Source organism: Taurulus bubalis (assembly GCF_910589615.1).
Source record: "Taurulus bubalis genome assembly, chromosome: 15".
Lineage (NCBI taxonomy): Eukaryota > Metazoa > Chordata > Actinopteri > Perciformes > Cottidae > Taurulus > Taurulus bubalis.
In genome coordinates this window covers 6,016,559-6,036,959 of record NC_136603.1, presented here as the reverse complement: position 1 = coordinate 6,036,959, position 20,401 = coordinate 6,016,559, and the positions used below count along the sequence as shown (strand labels likewise).

Genomic DNA, 20,401 nt, shown 5'->3' with positions numbered 1-20,401 from the left:
GGACGTGCATTTTAATCTGTACTTTTGAGAGTCACAATTATTTGTGAAACAAGATGCTGGGACAATGAGCAATCTACGTGCAAGTAGTGCTTGAAAATCACTTTTGTGAAATATGCCCCGGGAGAATGAAACTGAAGCAGCTAAATGGAATTCTGCCATCATTGTTTCTATTATTTACATCTGTGATGTATAAAGATGTCTACCGTGAAAAAGGCCTATTATTGTGTCTCATCCATCGCATAATGCAAGCGAGTGAATGCACAACTGTTGCATCAACAAGACAGACCAACAAACACATTTGGAATGGCTGCCGAATCCAAAGGGTTTATCCCACCATCTCCACCGCCTGCTCATCAGAGTTTAATCAACCAGGCAATCGCATGCACCTGTGTTTGAATGCAGGGACTGATTATCTTCAGCAGAACCAAAAAGAAAATAATTCATGGAGCCTTCTCTTTGACTTTTGCCTTGAACAAAACACCAAACTGTACAAAAGCGCTGGTTTCAAACCCGCTTCATCAGACTTTTCACAGTCTGAATGGGTCTGCACAGCCAGAGACGATGGCGTCTGACGTCTGCAGCTGAGGGCTTTGTCATGTGACTATAGAAATCTGCTGAAACAGATTTCGGCCAATAAGTGAAGCTGTGTTAAGTTAAGACAGAGGAGAGGCAGGGGTTAAAGGCATTTGGTTACAAAGATCATGATTCCTGATTTAAAAAGAAAAGAGAACTCTGAGTGTTTACAGACCTTGTTTAGTCCGAGTGTGCATGCTGCTTTCAAAAGCAAAGAAATGTGAGGCAGAGAGAGTTTGTGGAGCAAAGATGAAGAACACACACACACACACACACACACACACACACACACACACATCAGATTTACAAAATCTCAAACCAGACTTGGCTCAGCTTGATCCTCCTGTCTCCCCAAATCCGACTTGTTTACCTCATCAGAAACTCTGCCAGATGTCAGATGAAGGCAGGAACACACACACGCTAACACTCATACACACACACACACACACACACACACACACGCACACGCACACACAAATACCTACAATCACTCCTCTCCGAACGTGTTTCTAGACCAACAGGATCAAAGCGTCCCTATAAATCTGGAGTGTCCTTGGAAGAAAAGCCGATTGAAGACCGAATAATGTTCACTGATGTATTTATTTTATCTATATAAAGATCAGAGACGCAGCGATCTAATACAATATTGGTTGAGCATCACTGATTTAGATTAAACAGTTTTCTCTTCTGCTATAGCACTCAGCTACTATTCTGAAAGCTGCCGCTGATATTTTGACACACGTACTTCACAATAAAAGCGTTTCAACCTAAAGACCGTGGCCTTTACTGTGAAATTGGAGCTGTGACGGTAACTTTCACGGTTACCAAACATTTACTCTGTATAATGTCAAATAAAAAGGACTATTTTAGACATTTATTTGTGAATTGAGTAAGTAATTGTGAACTCTTTTTGTCTGCTACAGCTGAGGCTCATGTTTGGGATCTTATTTTGACGAGTGAAAGAATGACCGGACGAAGAAAGTAACCGTATAGTTACCAGTGTTCATAAGCAATAACATTCATATTTCTTATTCTCATTAATAGTTGTATGGTGATGCTGGTGTGGTAGCTGTCTTCAAGTAGATTTCTACCTTTTAACAGCTTTATTTTTCCAAGCTGAACATGTTATGTCCAATCTGTTTTTCCACATTTTCTATACCTTTCAGTTCGGTTGTATTTTACGAAATGCTTTGTTCATGGACTGCATCTCTGTTAATAAAGTGGTTCCATTCAGTTGCGCGAGAGATCTGAAAATGTTTCTCCTTCAATTGGATTTGATCGAATGTACGAAGGATCCGTTGATCATGTGATGTGAGTGGATATTTACTGTGACGGGCTGCTGACTCAGCTGCAAAACAGCTTTTACATTCAGGTGCTTTTTTTTTTTGGAAGAAGAAAATCTATTTCCCAATTGTTCGCTCCCAGAGAACCACAGCACCCAGCGCAGCTGAAAGAAAGTCTCAGCTGGGTGACAAGTGCTGGTAAATAATGCTAACGTTCCATCCAAAGTATGTTTGCGATGATAAGATAAGTTGAACCGCGCTCGTTCTCCTGAGGCGGCGGGATGACGACGCTAGAGACGACAATAGACAACACAGACCAGAGTGTGAAGAGGGGGGTGCTGGGAAATAGTTCACATCCAGGTGGATCCAATATGAAGTCAGATTAAAATTGACAAATTATTATGGCAGCCACAAAAGGTAGAAACAATGAAGATTAAAAACTGAAATGTGTGAGTGATGAGAGAGCGAAGGGTGAGGGATCAAGGCAAAACACGATAAATAGATAAATTGGAAAGTGAAAAGAAATGCTAAATTGTTTCCTCTACCTCAGGAGCAGATATGACAGCACCAAAGTGACTGATGAAATAGCTTGTTGATAACAGATACATCTGGTGCTTTCTATATCTTTCTTATGATGAACAAATCCTGTGAAAAGACTAAAACCAACAATGTGTAAGTGTGTCTAACCTGCACCTTTTCAGCTCAAAGCCCAGTGGTTCCTACTGATGGCGTTCATATTTAAAACACCTCACAAATACCTAGTTTCATGCTTAAAAAAGGCTCAGTTATTTCCTAAAACAAATGATTGTTTTTATGAAACAAGCAGGAGGACATAGTGCATTTGTTAGGGACTATTTTCAGTGGTGGATTAATCCACATTTGACGTGAGTATTTTGGAAAGTTGGGACAAAGTCTCAGAAATATTCACCACATAAATACATACACATTTCTTTTGTCATTTCTTTTTCCCGTTACGAAATCAAAGTTAGGTTGAGGCAACAAAATCACGTAGTTAGGTTTAGGAAATCATCGTGGTTTGGCTTAAAACAACAATGTACAGTCAAGTTTAATCACCAAACCACTCGGATAGGTTGAGGCAACAAAACCCACAAAATACTTTGGGACATACGGTGTCTCGTGGTCCATATCCCCACCGACCTTAAGTGGTCTTTCTCAATATGTAATACTACGTCAATAGCTCTGTTGCATAGTCAAAACAAGTGTTTTCTTTCCATTGGCATTGTTTACGTCCTTAGTGACATGAAAAAAAGGTACATTTGTGTACCTTTGTGTCCATGAACATAACATTTCAGGACTTTCTCATCATGCCGTGATAATGGACTAGAAAGACATCTTTTTAAGGCCCCTCGCTTCCTCTAAAATGTTTTAGAAAGCACACAAGATTCAAGATTTGAGTGCAGAACTAAACTTTGAGATGGAAGGAAAAGCATGATTATTTTTGCACGCTTGCTAACGCTCACGGTTCGGTTTGACATTCGAGGATTTGTACTTGACATAAACAGCATGAGCTGATCAGACACATCATAGCTCCTTGACATTATTAATCCCTCAGTTCATCCTGATAAGCTTGTCAGACCTTTGTCGGTGGTCCATTGTGTTTTTGTAACCATTGTGTTGATGCCCTTCTGATTTATGTGACCCAACGTCTCTTTTTCTGTGCCAAGCTGCAAGAAATCTCTTTGTATCAAAAGTATTTTGTGGCTCATCTTTTCAAAACAAAGGCCAAGACTCGTGGAACTGTGTCATTGCTGAATGCAAACATATTCAGTACGTTAAAAACAAGCAAATGAAGGACTGTACTTACCCCTACAGTACCTCTTTGAAACAACATGTGTGTTTGTTGGACGTCTTTTTTGACTTCTTTAAATTTTTTCTTTAAGTTTCATTTAACAAGCTACGAGGATTAATTGAGCCAGTATTACAAATCCTCTTTTAAATTATGGCTGATTGTTTCTTCTGGCTTATATATTTTACGGATTTTTGTCAAGAATTGCTTTAATATAAAAACAGGGTTATTCCTTGTCAGATCCCGACAAAGAGTGATTTGATAAAGACAAACTGACTAAAATCTATCAGGCGAATTTATTTTGTTTCGGAAAAAAACTGATTTGGCTTAAAGCAACTGAATAGTTAGATTCGGGCAATGAAACCACAACAGTTTGGGACATGCTGTGTCCAACACCGGTCTCGTGATTGCAAGTCGGCAAGTCGAACATCGGCATTGTTCTCCTCCTGAACGACACGCAAAAGAAGTGTCAACGTACACAAAACCAGTACATTGCACATGTGACTCTTCCACTAACTCCTGTGGGACTGGGCTTCTCACGATCCTCTTCCTCAGTGCAGGGCGGTAATGTAACTGAAGCTGTTTGATGACAGACAAATAACGTTAGCGGTTTAGCAAAGGCAGTTTAGCTAGCTAGCGTACAAATATGAAACCTTCATGGGGCAAACTCGATTTAAAAATCAACTTCAGGAAGTCGAGTGGTGTTACAGGAGCTGACATCAACGAGTCACACCAGCTGCCTGAGTTTCAATGTGCCAGACAGGAGGTCAATGAGAGTATAGCATCTTAAAGAAGCTACAGCTAGTGAGCCAACTGCGTCCTGAATGCTAAACAATGCTCTCAAACTCATGAGGGCAAGATTCCCTTCCATGAAGGACAACCTGAGGCTGAATATGTGTGTGATGACTGGCATTCAAACACACATTCATACAAATATCTGTCATTAAAAGGTGCAATATGTATAGGATTCAGAGCAATACTATCGCAGCAAACAACTGTGAGCTAAGATGTAGTGGAGTAATGTTTCCCTGAGCAGAGAATGAAGCAGCTCTCTCTCTTCGTGTGTCGTTATTGGAGCTTCTCCTCGCTTTGTCGACATATCCAATACTTTTAGTGCATGTTCGTGAATGTGAGCGTGCACCACTCACTCTCAGATTGGTCCCAAAAAACGGACAATTTTTGCGTGTTTTCCTGTTTAAAAAAATCCTGCATACATGTGCTAATTTAGTTGGAAAAAGGAGCAGTTTAGTGAGAAAGCTTCGGCCTCATTTTCTTCTCTTCCTCATCATTTCTTTCTCCTTCTGAAGTTAAAAGTAGCTGCGTGGTAAAAGTTCACAGCCCACTCTCTAAGTGTTAATGAAATTGCACAAATAACAGCCCTGATGACTGTCATTACGTTGTCAGCTGTGGCAGCAGCTACAACAAAAACATGGCAACAGCGCTGTGATTAAAGTTTCCACCCACACGGACCACTTAATGTACACACTTAGCAGGAACACAACATGCACATCATCTGTTACCGAGAAACGTTTCGTAAGCCAAGTTTGATCTGAAATCTTGAACCTTATGGTTGAATATGAATGTAATGTCCTCTCGGTGGAGCAAGTGGTAGCCATACTAATTCTCATGTTTTCTCTCATTCGTTTCCATGAATAAAACACAATTTGTCTGTCTCATCTAATGCCATCAGTTTCCTTTGGCCTTGGAGTGGAGACAATGAAGACGTTTTTTTTAACACGCCCAGACTCTATAAGTCTAATCTTGCACTTTAATACAAAACAGTTACATACAGGATATAAACCAGGTAAATATGTATTTTTCTTCCATTCTAATAAAAAATAAATCTCTCCCCTTTATTGTTTATTCTCTTAAAAAAGTATATTTGGGGAAAATACTGGACTGCAGTGGTGGATAGTAATTAATTACATTTACTCAAGTACTGCACTTAAATTCTACGATGAGATACTTGAGTATTTCCATGCTGCTTCATATTGCACTAACCCTAAACAACAAATGGATTATTATTTATTATCAAATATTAAGATTAGACTTCATTGATCTGTCGAGTAAGATTCATTTTCTACCAATTAGTATATATTTATATACTAACTGGCGTTGTATGCCATCACCAAGCAGTCATGGTGCAGTTTACACCATGTCTGTCCAAACGGTCTTAATTTGATCTTATTAGGCATTCGTTTCAAATTGTCATGTTTAGCAATAATGAATGAGTTATTGAGGTCACAGACCTTTGACACACAAATTCTAATCAGTCCACCGTTGAGTGCATGTGGATATTTATGGCACGTTTGAAGAAAGCCCCGTCAGGTGTTCCTGAGATATTGCATATTCACGAGAATATATACGTACATGGACGGACAACCCCAAAACATAAAGCCTCCGGCCACGGATTACTACACAAGTAAGATTACTCCACCATCACCAGCTGCAACATTAAACACTTAATGCATCAATACGTGTAATCCAATAATATAATACATATTCTTAAATGGTATATTCCACATAACAAGTACTTTTGGGACTTTTATGCTAATACTTTTGCTCTAGGATTATCCCTTTTTATATTTACCTTTGTTTTCCTGTATTTGTTTTTATTGTGTGTTCATGCCTTAGCTCGGTCTGATCTGTGTGTTCATTGTCAAAGCTTTTCATGTGTTGAACAGATTCTCTGCTGGCTAATTAAAATCGGTTTCAATCTTTTCTGTTTAGCTCTGAACTGTTCTACAACAATTAAGACCTGATGCCAAAGTTCCCTGCAGCTCTGCACACAAACACAGGAAGGTAGACGAGGAATTTCTCGCTTTCTCAAATCCTTTTTGTTGCTGTTGCACCAGTATTAATGCATCCAAGATGTCTAAGAGAACTGGCAAAACAAGCGTTTCATCTACAGCTCAGTCCAAGAGAGTTTCAAAGTGACTTATGTGAAATTTAACTAAAAATAAATAGAACATACGAAAGAAAACTGGAGAACAAAACAGGAGAAGAACATGTTTACGTCAGCACACTGTGCCAATTGCACACAAAAAGCTGGAAAAGGTTTAAAAGAGTCAGATGTCTTGAGCCAAAGAGCCGTTTCTTAATGAGGTAAAACTGTGACGCTGCGCTGCAACTAAACACAAGGAATCAACTAAACACAAGGAAAGAAATAAACCGATATGGAAGATCTTTTAGTGAAGTAAAAGTATAAATAATATAATGTAATGTTCTCTGTGACAAGTGAAAATTACACATTACAAATCTTACGTAGGTTGCTTAATTAAACTGAAGTTATATTACTGAAAGTCATATTTGGATACATGAAGGGTAAAGTAGAGAGCAACATGGAAACAGACTGAACCTGATGTTGTTTTTCTCTTTTCTTTCATGACTGAAGCAGCATTATTTCAGGCAGAGCCCTGAAGTCACAGCAGCTGATTGGCATCAGCTGTTTTCAATAATGCTTCACAATCATTGGCTTTCTCACTGCTGCAGGTGGCTGCTCTGCTGATTGGCTGCTGCAGCTCCCCAAACATCGCCCTTATTATTCTTGATTTAACGATGATTTATGTCGCTGTAATTGGGATTAGCTCGGCCAGCAGAATCCTCATTGCTGTTCAGATTCTAAAACTATTTGCTATGAATATGGGCTGCAGCTCGTGCTTCATTATCGATTAACCTTCTGTATGTTGTCTCCGTTAATCTTTTAGTCTATAACAGTGGTTCCCAAACCTTTTTTCTGGGGAATCTTTGTAAAGATGAAAAAATATCCAGATCCAATTCCCAGGAGGTCTTATCTGTAAATTGTGAGAAGACGTAAATGGACACCAACCATTTCAAAGAGATAGATTTAATAAATCACAATGTACATATGTTAAATACTTTATTAATGAGACCAAATAAATGATTTTAGGTTCTTAACAGGCTTTTGTTTTTTCCTCTCATCAGTAAAACAAACAGACTGCACTCTAGTCAGTACAACTAGTACGGCTTAATATATATAAATACTGTACATCAATATATTTATTGATCCAAGATAACGGGAGGAATTCTTTGGCAGCCCAAATCAAATCTGCTGCCATGCACCTGTTGGGAGTTTTTGGGAATGACCGAGAAATCAGAGGATAGTGAAAAATGGCCAATCTTGGACATCTTTAAATGTCTTGTTTTGTCTCAACAACAATCCAAAATCCAAATATATTCAGTTCATTATGAAATAATTGGGGGAAAAGCAGCACATATTAAAAATGAAGGAGAAGGACAAGTAAACCATCACCATGACCGTCTTGAACAACAGCCCATCATCCATTCCACCGGTTGACCGTAACCGTGAGCCAGTTCACTCAAAACTTTATGGGATGTTTCCCCGAATGCATTTCTGATGATCATTACTTCAAGAGGATAAAAGTCACACAATCCTATCTTTTTAATTTGATTTATTTGTTTAGTTTTCTTGCAACGAGACAAAAGCACTTTCCCTCAAAAACAGAGACATGTACAGACACTGTGGTCGCATTAAAATAAATAAAGTCTGAGAACTGTTCACTGAATATTAATGAGTGGCTGCTTGCTGTTTTGAAAGTTTTTTTATACAAACAAGCTCCCTCCTTATCTGCTCAGCTCTTTGCCTTCTTTCTTCCGTGGCTCCGTCACTGTAAACAAAGTGCAGCGGTCAACATGGCGCTTCATCTATTAAGCTGAGCTCATTTATCAAGTGAAGCAACTCTGAGCTCCAAGATATTGAATGTTACATTATGAAACCAGCCATAAACAGTTCACTCTAAAAGGGCATGCAGTCCTTATATAAGCAGCAATTACTTTATCTGTTATTGAGTCCAGGCTCTCCACTAAATAACCCATTAATCAGCACCAATTAAAAAGGAAACATATAAACAGTGTGACCTATGTTTTTAGGCAAAGGAGACATAAGTGCAGTCATGATCACCAACAATAAAACACAACATATACTCATTTATGCACAAAGAAAAGAAAAGACAGAAGGTGCAGAGGTTAAGTCCCTAAAATAAATGATGTCATTGTTGAGCAATTAGATGAATAACAGCAGCAGCAAAGGGCAATTAGAATATTAAAGTCAATATTTATTAGAGCAGAAGAGAAGTGACGCCAAAGAGGAGCTCGGGGGAAGATGTTTGAAGCAACTGAGTCAATGCAGTCGCCTGTTCCAGAAGCAAAACACAAAAACAAAAACACAAGTCATCAGGGAGGTACATGACTGGGCAGCAGAGACCAATATAACTACATGATTAGTGAATTCCAGTGAATAAAAATGGCACGGTAAACCGTGGCAGTGTGAGGGCGAGTACATTCAACCCTGCTGGAAACACAGAAGCTGCTCAAGGCCTCAGAAAATAACACAAGGAATGAATACACCCAGTTTAATCCACACGTCTGCATGCTATCACCACATTTAAACACCCTTAAACTTGTTGTTCCAGGCGGTCGGACACGTGAGGAGCTGTGACGGACGTCGTCCGTGGACTTGGATTGAAAAGCGAGCGTCGTCCCCCGAGAGGGAACCGGAGGTGCTCGATCCAAACGACAGCGTGCCAGAGCAGCGTGTCATCATAACCCCCAATTATTCAACGTTAATTACATGCCGCTCTCAGGAGTAAGTAGAAAAGTTTCCACGAGGTGAACATCTTCACCCATGGACAGCCACAAGAGAGAGAAAGTCTGTCCTTCTACTTTCACAACAAACCTGGCAACCCCACCACGAGGACGGGGCTCATTATGAGAGGCCAAATGGAGAAAGAGTGTAGGTCCAGAGATTAAAGAGAAAGGGAATCAAGAGGAGAGTATATGTTGGAAGAACTAAGTAAATCATGCTCAAACAAAAGTCTAAAGGGACTGGCCTGCTCAAATGTATAATCATTTACAGTAAATTGTCACAGTTTTGGCCCCGATACTGGTATTATACCCATATTTAGTCTAAACTTTTGAGTCAGAAAATACAGGACGCTGCTGTATGTCAAACATTAAACATACTTTGTTTTTGTTGATTCCAGAAAGGCTTTTAACGTCGTGAAGAGTTTTTAAATGTCACAAATGCACAGCCATTATATATCAAGGGTTTTTGATTGCTGATTCCAATTTTCTTTATTCAAATTCTGCTTTTTTTTCTCCAGCAAAAATAGGTCAAATATGAATATTAGTAATATCCATCCTGGGAGAATAGTGAATGTTTGGAACAAGCATATATATATATATGCTTGTTCCAAACATTCGCATCTACCTAATTTCAGTAAAATTCACACAACGAGCAAAATTTCTATCCTGACAAAAGGTTTAATTCTTCATTTTTACTATTTCCATATATAACACATGTTTTTGTAAATAATAATTATGTCTTTATGAACTTTATCAAGTTCTGTTTTTAATCATACTAAACCATGTTTTGCCTGGATAACAGTCAGTAAAAATGTCACAATAGGACTTTATATCACTGAAACAGCACTTTCCTCCTTTCAACATATTTAACCAGTGTGTTATATAAGAAGCTATTGTCTTGCTTTAAAACCACCCTGGAGCTGCACTCATCTCTCTGGTGTCTCTGGGTGTCCGTCTGATAACCTGCTGCTCGTTCCTGCCCTCCTCCACACTCTTATTTTGACATTTTCCTTCCACATCTTGACCTTTTGCCCCTGCTCTCTCACATCTGGCCAGCAGAGCCCGATGATGGTTCTGCCCTTCTGTTTGCATCTCTTTGGTTTTGTTCCGTCTGGTCATGCGAGAGAGGAGAAGGCTGATGATTTGAACGCCTGCCTGCCTGCTGCTGCAGCTCTATGTGTTTTTTTTTTTTTTGTTAAGGCCGCTTTGTGCTTCGCTCTGCAGCTCAGAGACGCACAAAAAGACAAAATCTCCTCTATCATGCAGTTGCACACAATTGGATGAGCACAACACTGGCTATTTCCCACTTGGGATGCTCTATCTCACTTCCCTTCCTCATCCTTTCGTCTATCGAGCGAGGAATTAGAGGCTATTTTTGCTCAGGGCGACTGCCTCATCAAGGCGGCCGCGAAACCAGCGTCTGAGGACTTTTCCACTGTTATATAAGACTTGCTACACCCGCCCTACTTCTCAGAGTAAAACGTGAGCTCAGATTATTAAAGCCTAAACTGTGCCCAGAGCCTTTCAGGGGGCTTTATCTCTAATGGAAATGGCCTTCACAGCAACATAACTTCCTCAGACACGTTTGATCTATTTAACCTTTTCTGTCTGTGTCGTTTGTTTGTTGGCATTTGTTCTCTGTTGGAGATTCATAAATTCAACTATTGTGCCATCATGTAATCATTTTATCTATAATTGCCCTTCTGGTAGCAGGTCTTGTGAGGGCGATGTCGACTTTGTATGCAACCTGCAATACACCATTTAAACCACCGGAGGCAAAAACAAGAGGGTTAAAGTTGCTCTTTAAGGGTGTTTAAATAAAGAACATTATTAGACAAACAACTCATTGCTATGTAAATATATAGTGGAGTAATGTCCACCTGAGCAGAACATGGAGTCGCTCCACCTTTTGTGTATTTTAATCAGAGTCAGGATTACAGTACGACATTACGACATTTAGAGTAAATACATTTGCTTAATATATTTTGGAGGATCCAGTTTGCAGAGTTGTTAAATTATATGTGTTTGTCAGTCAAGAGTTTCAATACTTTAAGACCTTCATAGCTATCGTATTAGACTGCATTAGTTTTATCTTGGAGTACCTAATAAACTGGACACTGTGCATTTCCTGAAGTGAAAATTATACACGAGTCATATTAGTCATCTTCTTTAAGTAGCAGATGGTGTGACTTAAATTTTCATGTAAGTTTTCAGAAATTCTTTTAGATACTAAAATGTTGATTACTAATTGCGTGTTATTCTGCTAGTTTGGAGCTCTTTTTTTTTTTTTTTTTACGTAGTCATGCTTTAACGGTCTCCTTAACCTTTATTCTGATCGAGGTGAGCCCCTGCCAATCAACACATCAATCAGAATCAGCACAATTAACGCTTTCACAGAATGTATATAGTACTTTTATATCTAGAAGATATAAAGTGAATCCAGGGAAGAAACAGAGTAAATTTCATCCTGCTGCTGCCCGTCCAAAGAACGACTCCAGAACCTGAAAGCTGTTTGCCCTCGGTCTGTCATACTATACACCCCCACATGGGTGAACAGGGAGAATAAAGCAGGAGTGATGGATAGATGGTGGAGTCTTCAAAGTAAAAAAAGAGAGAGGGAGGAAATAAATCCGAAATTCAGAAAAGAATTAATATGACGATTTTATTTTTGTGCCTCTAAAGACTGAAACAGAAACGGGGATCTGCGCTGGCAGAGCGGTTGACTCGGCAAGCTTCCACCGAGCTCAGGCTGGAATACTCCCATCGGTCCTCTGTTTTCCACTGTTGCCTATAGTGACCAAAGGACCGAAGGCTGAGAGAGACTTTACCACGAGAGGCATTGATTACCGAGCGACCGAATTACAAAAGCCCTGTTCTGAGTGGGAAGAGGGGAGTGAGAGTGGAGGTTGTTTCATGCTGAAAGCAAACTATTCGAGTGTGTGACAAGGTTTGCAAAGTGCACATCAAACAGATGCACGTATGTCCAGCTCACTTATCGCCACTTAAGGTGTAAGATACCAATCAGTCGGGCCGACTGCCGCTGTGTCATGTAAAATACTGAAGGTCCCTGAAGAACAAGTAAGATATTTAAACGGCTTCAGCAGTCATCTGATGGGATTTCAGAATTTAGACTAAGACTAATTAAAAATATGTCAATCTTTTTTTTCATCTACATCAAATTACTGTGCAACCCTTCATGCATTCATCCGTCGGTTGTTGAGATGTTTCAGTCTGGACCAAAGTGGCGGTGATGGTTAGGTCATCGCCTCCGTCCCTGGAGCCGAGCGGCGACCTTGGTGAGCGGCGAGGTGGCTGCAGCGACACGTACTGATACCACAATATGTCACATGTACATGTACAAATGCTGCATAGCGGGAAAATACAAGTTCTCACTTGTTTCGTGGCGCTAAACGGACAGCACTTCTGGGAAGTCACTTTACAGACATTTATTTATTTATTTGCTGCATCTGCTTGTAGTTTGTTGTAATGGTGTTAATACGATGAAAACAATTGTTTACTTATTTGATTTGACCAACTTGTATTAACTTGAGATAAAGGTTGGAGTACATTTACATTGGAAGCATGTTATGAAGATATCTGTAATGTCCATTATGGACAGGAGGAATGATTACAGCAAACACACTCCGTTCCAAGACAGACTTGAAACAGTGTGACCATGTTCTTGTAATTTAATATTGACAATGCCACACATCTCTCTGGTAATTGTGTGCCATCGCTCTAAATGTCTTTATTTTGTACTGGGCTTGTTTCCGTTGGTTTTTCACATTGCAGCGGAAACATATAATTAAAGTGATTTCAAGCCGATTTTTGGAGGAGTTACATTTTATCCGACATTCAAACACAATAAATAAAGCACAGCATCGCCACTATTTCTATTTGTGAGTTCCCTGTTTACAATTCAAGTTTTGCCAATTAGCGAAGGTTTCTCTCCGGGAGGGACTCTGCCAGTTCTGTGGTTCCTAAACTTTTCACACTGCAGTGCATTTAACTTTAATAATTCTTTTCTTCCCGAAGCAACTCAGCCACTGACAAATGTTGACATTTGCTAATAACAAATGAGATGAAATGCGAAAAATCCTCTTAGGGTTTAAATCGTCTGTATGCAGACTTGAGAGTCACAGTAAGTGCCTTCACCTTAAAAATTAACAAGTGTTTCTAAGTGCCATCGATCTCTTCGGGGAAAATAAATGTGCCTCTTGAAATCGCCAAAATATGCAGAAGCCATCTGTTAAAAGCAGCCAATCACAATATTTATCTGTGTTTTAGATGGTAGATGATTCAACTAGAAGCTCTCAACTGTACGTCGTCAACTATCATGGGTGCAAACTCTAGTCAAGTGAAACCCCAAAGTTATTCAAGCTCTGTGCGCCAGTGAGAAGAGAGTCGGGAGGATTGTTTAAGGTGAGAAAGCGCATCAGTCTGTCAAGTTTATTTTGACAGCTCCTCCTCGGGGAATGCATCACAAAAACAAGAGCGAGGACGCGAAGAAGCAAACTCCACAGAATGAAATGATATTTGCCTTTTGGTATTTTCATGTATAACATAGGAATCAAGCTCTTTGTCCACACAGCCTCTGTGGTGAGGCTAATCCCAAATTTCCCAAGACAATTGAAACGTTTGCTTTCGTTAAATAGATAGAACTTGATCTCCTTAATCCTCTCTGGGCCACCTGACAAGATAAACACGTCAGCCAAAACAGTATTTGGCTGGTGAGCTGACAAGCATGTCACATGCTCAATATGCTACCTCATATCAAATGTATAACTGTACTCCAGCGCTGGACAAAAGACCAGTGACTCAGAGGAGAATAATCCTGGCAACAACGCTCAAAATGAACAGAACGCTCATAATGTGTCCCAAAGTGAGATTCAGAGGGTGATGATGACACATTCTGGAAGGATAGAAGTTGTTGTTAATGTTTTAATGTTGGACATTTTATCATTAGCCTCTAGGCAAAAACATGACGAACACTCACATGTTGCATCCAATGCCGCTGTCATCTTTTTGTTCAAGGTTCTTTGAGGATTGCGCTACTGTCACGCTTTCCGTTAATAGGCAACCAAAATCCGCGTGCCGCGACGACGATGAAGTTGCGGTGATTTAACGCTTGCCGATTGGCATTAAAACACACAAAGTACCGCTGAGGAGGATGGGAGTTGTTGGAGCTAGATTTTTTTTTTAAAAGTCCACAGGTTCGCAGAGATTATGAGGAACCATTGTTGTGATAATTGTGAATTTATGGACCACATTTTCTCCCAATCCATGTAAAAGATATTGAGATATTTCACTGAACATCCATCCGATGGTTGTTGAGATATCACAGTCTGGACCGTGGTGGTGGTGGACGGACGGACGGACGGACGGACAGACAGACAGACAGACAGACAGACAGACAGACAGACTTTTTCTCCAAACAGAACATTTTGTTCTTGGGCACTCAATGAAGATGTGATGGCAGGTAAGTGCAGCTCTCAAAGGGCTCAGTGTCACATGCTTTCATGAGCTGACAAGACCCTTCACCTCTGTTTCTCTGAACAACTAGTCCTGGCTGTGTTGTTCCTTTGATACCATGACTTACTTTGAGAGTGCAGCCCTCTACTTAAGTAGGTATTCAAAGAAACCGCAACTCCTACTGCTCTGTAAGACATACATATTGGGGTTTGATTCAGAGTGCACAAAAGCATGTTGTATCCATGGGAAATTGCCAGAAAAGTGCTGAAAATGTCTTGTTTACAACTGAAGCTGCCTTTCCACCTCATGTACAAGCAAAGAGTGCGGGGGTTGAAACGTAAAGTATCGCACACGCCGAGCTCATCGTAGACCAGAGCAGTCGACTCAGCTGTTGGTTGTTGTTTCCCTTTGAGGAAGTACATGTCCCATTCAATTTCTTCATGGGCAGCATTGCTTGACTCAGTCGGTTAGAACATATCGGGCTCTTAAATAAATGTGTAGCATAGTTGCATCAGTTATATCAGAGTATTTATATTTGAAAGAGACACTCAAGATGTTTTCACTCTTCCTCTGACTTGCTTTTCTGCGTCTAGAGGGCGCTAAGTCTCTCGTGCTACATTGACGTAATTTGCAGTTGCTTTTACCTCATTTATCGTATTCATACTATAACGAGTAATAACTGGTCTGATATATGATAGCGGTACTGAAAGGACCACCTGTGATTCCACCTGTTGTTTCATGCATGAGTGCTCCTGACCTTAGTTTATGACCCCATTAATATTCTAATCCTCACAGCCATGACCATCAACCACAAACCAATCTTTGCCCTCATTAATACCCATTCACATCCTCTGGATTTCCCACCCATACTCGTCTTCATGACATGAATAATAACCGATCCCATGGCCAGCGGCTGCCTTTGTGATATCCTCGGCGTGCCCTCTCACCCTGAAACAATGCTGTGTTTGCTCTCCGAGTCGGTAAATGAAAGTGAGGAGCGACATGAGAAAATAACTGCGGCGTGTGTTTGTGTTTGGCGTCGGCGAGGCTAATGACTTCTTTTGTCTTCTCATTAAAGAGCGAGGAAGGCGAGTAATAAGCACCGGGGGTCGTCCTTTTAGAAGCGCTCTTCCTTCTGACTAATTTACCGTCGCTCCTTCTCATGCAAATGAATTTGCTACTTAGGGCTTAAAGCCCCTCATGTGAGCAGCGGCTCGTGACATTTCCAGAGACACAGGGGAAGCTCAGGGAGGCAGAAGTGCGAGGATCAGCTGGAAATGGGCATCAGTGAAGGGCAGTGGAAGGTGTGTGTGTGTGTGTGTGTGTGTGTGTGAGACAGATAAACAGAAAAAATGAGGGCGAGCAGAGAGGAAACATGCCGCTTCCTGAAGCTGACCCAGGGAAGCATTATTCAGAGGCCACCTGCACCACCAGCAGTGCTCACATACAAGAGGCCGGTTCTGAAGTTATTGTTCCAGACTTTAAAGATTTATTCGTCATGCTTTTAGGGATGGCAATGTCAGTCTAACGGTCTATCCACCACTTTGGTTCAGACTAAAATATCTCAACAACTATTAGATGGATTGGCATAAAATTTGCTGCAGATATTGAAATTGTAAAAAAAAAGGGATTGGCACCAAATATTAAACTATTAATATCTAACTGACTGGCAACAATAAGGTGAACATTTTTTCTTTCTCGTCAATTGTCTCAACAGCTATTGTCTGTTTTGCTCTATAAATTGAATAATGGGATTAAGATTTTATATAATATGTTGGCGGAAAGTCCATTCATTTGGGTTATGACGACGTAACTAATGCCATTGCCATCAGCTTCAGCACGCTAACATGTACAACTTAAAATGGCAACTATAATACATACTAAACACTCACTTTCCTTCTCAAATTTGAAACACGTTACCCCTCGGCTAAATACTGAACTTCCACTACTTTGTATCTCATGCTTGCACTTTACACCATGTGGCATACAACTGTAAAACTATCTTAAAAGTCAGTTGAACTTTTGCTCTTTAGACCGAGTTACATTTAATTCTGTTGCACCAAAACTTTAAACTCCAATTTAAATGTGAGGTCAGGTATGTCATACCAAAGAGCAGTTCATCTCCGTCCGATTTCCTGATAACAATTATATTTATTACGTTTTTGTGTTCTTATGCAAACGCAGAGTGCAAAACATGTTCATGCCCACACAGCACACAACAAACTTCTGGTTCCTGGGACGGGGGTCCTGCATATTGAACAGATTTAGCAGGCGTGTCGTTCAGAGGGGCCTCGAGTCTGAAGACCTGAGCATAAAGATGTATTCTTGTAATTTGACAAAATAATCCCAACTCCAGGTCCACTACCTATAGCTTTAATCATTTATGACCGCCTGTTGTCATGTGATGAACCAAGTCCTAAAATCAAATGATCATGAACTAACACCCTTCCACTCGTGCTACACTCGTGTTACTCCAGCAGATGAGTTGTGGTTGGTCTCTGGCAGTCTGCTGTGTGCACTGAATGGGAACCAGGAGGCGAATGCACATTTAAAACCAGGTGGTAGGTGGTCAACATAGACACGACAACCTTTTCATTCATCTCTGCAGATTCACAGGTTTTGCAGCTTTCTGTGTGCATTGAAACGACACTCAAAATAAACCCGTCACTGTCAACAACAACACTGAACACCGCCATCACTGCTCTTAAGAGTCACGCGTGTCACCGCAGACACAAGACTAAAAACAAAGCATTAAAAGGGAAATGTCAGACTTCTTGTCGTTTTCTTTCTTCACGCTGTCTTTTAAATAGTATTTGGGCCACTTCCTCCTGCGGAGCGAGCGAAGCCTTAAACATGCAGGAGGCAGGTGCAGTTTGTTTTGTCAGATAACAATTCGCACACTTTGGGGGGATAAAAATGACTGCGTGTGCCTGTTGGACTCGAGTCAGCAACACACCAAATGTCAACTTAATCAAGCCCAATATCCGTGTCACTCAAAGCTTACCGTAGAGAATGGTCACCATGGAGACCGGCATGACCAGGATGCCGAGGAGCATGTCGGCGACCGCCAGAGACATCAAGAAATAGTTGGTGGCGTTTTGCAGCTTCTTCTCCAGGGACACAGCCAGGATCACCAGGATGTTGCCCATGACCGTGACGGCGATGACGACTAAAATCAAAAGCGCTGCCCAGTTTTTCTCCACCGCCATCTCTTGTTGAGGACAGTGAGACCCGTAAATCCTACCGCCCTCCTCGCCATGAACTCCTCCGGCGCTGCGGTGAGACAAGTTCCCTAAGTGCACGTCGATGCCATTCCCGTGACACCCCCCCGAGTTTGTCACATTATTGATTCGCAGGGTGCTCTCCTCGAATCCACGTGGAGACCAGGTGTTGGACTCCAGAGTGGCCACGGCTCTGACGGTGTTGGAGATCAACTGTGACACGTTGCCACCGCGCAGGTTCATGGCGGCGGCTCGATAACGGCGTCACAGCCAGAGACGGAAACGCCTCAGGACTGCTGCCTGGAAAATGGGTCAGAGTGGAGAAAGAAATAGGAAAGTCTTGTCATCATTTACTCACTCTCCAGTTCCGTTCCCCAGACAAACGCCATAAATATAACACCATATATCACTTGAATAATGAATTGTATTTCAATGTGGGCCGTCACTTTATTGCCTCCATCATCTCGGAGGAAACTCTGAAGCCTCGAATCGTCTGTCAAAGGATCAACAGATGACGATCTTCTCCGCACCGGCAAACAAAAATAGCTGCTTAATTCAGCAGAACAAAAAGCGCAGCTGTTCAAGCTCAAAGGACATTGTTGAACGGATAGAAATGAAATTGTTTGGTTAATACCGTGACCGTGCGCAGCCCCCGTCCCGCAGCACTGGAAAAACAAACAGGGAAGAAGTGTTCCACTTGGGCTCTGCTCGAAATATTCCAGACCAAACTCACATGTTTTCAGTAATTTTTCTTTTTAAAAACTCTTCTCATCTTCCGATTATAGAATCCATTTGAAGCCGGAGCGATGGGGGACACAGTTGCAGGTTTCTCATCCTTGAAGTCTGGGCTCGTCAAAGCTGCACTCATGATAAAAACATCAGGCCCATCTGAAGCCCCAAGATCTTACACATCCGAAAGGCACCTCCTACAAGTCTGTCTCGTTTCAAACAGATGAAGCGTGACCTTTAGTCTTTGATTTCCACGATGCAAAATCACCGATCTTTTCATTTTCATCCTTAGATGACTGAATTAACACTTTATTTCAGCTTGAAGACGATCTTAAGACGTATCCTTCGTCAGGGTGGGTTCCCCCTCCACTACACACCTGCACGGATGTAATTACTGCGTGTGTGTGTGTTCGGGAATGTGTGTGGAAATCCTCTAGTGTCCTTGCCGCCTTGTCTCAACTCATCCCCGCACCTGTGTGAGTGCGTCGGCAGCCGACAGAGATTGATGATGAACATGATGATATTTGACGTGTGTGTGTGTGTGTGTGTGTGTGCTATCCGAAGACACTGAGCTAACTTTCTCCTCTCTCTTGTCTCTAAACAGACACTTAGTTCGCCGATAAAAAAAAAAAAAGTCCTGACAGGAATAAATATCCCTGCTTTCCAAAAAAAAACAGAGATCTTAAATATTTTAATTTGTCCTCCTCCTGCGTTCATAAGCCCTCAGTTGAGAGCGTCAGTCACTCTTCAAATCCTCCAACGCAGATCTGGTTCGGTATTCCTTCAGCTCCCAAAAAAAATCTTCAGGTTCTAAAAACCTTCATCCTTCCCTTTCAGGGTATTTCCACATCTCTTTCCAAAAAGGAAAAACAAATAGAAGAAGAAGAAGGAAGTCTCTTGTTCCTTTTTTTTTAGACCATCAGCACGCAGAAGAAGCTTTCGAGCAGATTTCAGGATTCCAGGGAGAGTCGCTAAGTTGTTGAGTCGTCCTCAGTGATGATCGGGAGCTGAATGATTTTCTGCTTTCACTCTCTTCACGCTGCTTCCCTTATTCAGCCCCTCACTCTCTCCGCAGCTCTCTCACTGCACTCTCTCTCTCCCCCTCTCTCTCTCTCTTTACCCAGGGTCTCTCTCCCTTGTATCGTATTGTCTCTCTCTCTCTCTCTTAAGCGTCTCTAATTCTCTCTAACATTCATTGCATCCTTTTCTCTCTTTTGCTGAGTCTGAAAATCTTGCGCTCTCTGTTCTTTCTCACTCAACTGAACCTCCCTGTGTTTCTCTCTGCCTCTATTACTTTATATTTACAGTATATATATAAATATACATAATACTAATTAATTGAGAGGCTCAGTCATCCCTCATCCCTGTCGTCTCATTAGTCAGGTTTCAATGGAGCTTTTCCCCTGTCTTTATTCAAGAGCGTGGTCTATAAATTTGAGAGCATGACTCATTCATTTCACTTCAGATGTTGTCATGCTTTCCCTCAGAACCTTGTCCTCACTCTCACATAGCCTCTGCTTGCACTTGGATTTTGGATCACTTAGATATTTTATTGCCTGCACAGATTTCCTGTTCTTCAGCTTCAGCTATTCTCCTCACACAAAGGCTGCTTCTGTGCTCATAACACATCGCCTGATTATTCCCCTGCTCTCTGGTTTTTATTTTGTGTGCAATAACGCAAAATTACCCAA

The 20,401-nt window shown here is 41.1% G+C and overlaps 1 protein-coding gene across 1 annotated transcript in view; it reads right to left on the bottom strand.

Annotated features, from left to right (window-relative positions):
• The window catches only part of htr2aa (5-hydroxytryptamine (serotonin) receptor 2A-a), a gene marked incomplete at both ends in the record, with an annotated part of 45,079 nt that extends 26,855 nt beyond the window's left edge, over positions 1–18,224 (bottom strand). Inside the window, one exon of the mRNA XM_079231056.1 lies at positions 17,765–18,224. Coding sequence (XP_079087182.1) covers positions 17,765–18,224 — 460 coding nt within the window. The remainder of the gene's footprint in view (positions 1–17,764) is intronic.
• Between the last annotated feature and the right edge of the window lie 2,177 nt (positions 18,225–20,401).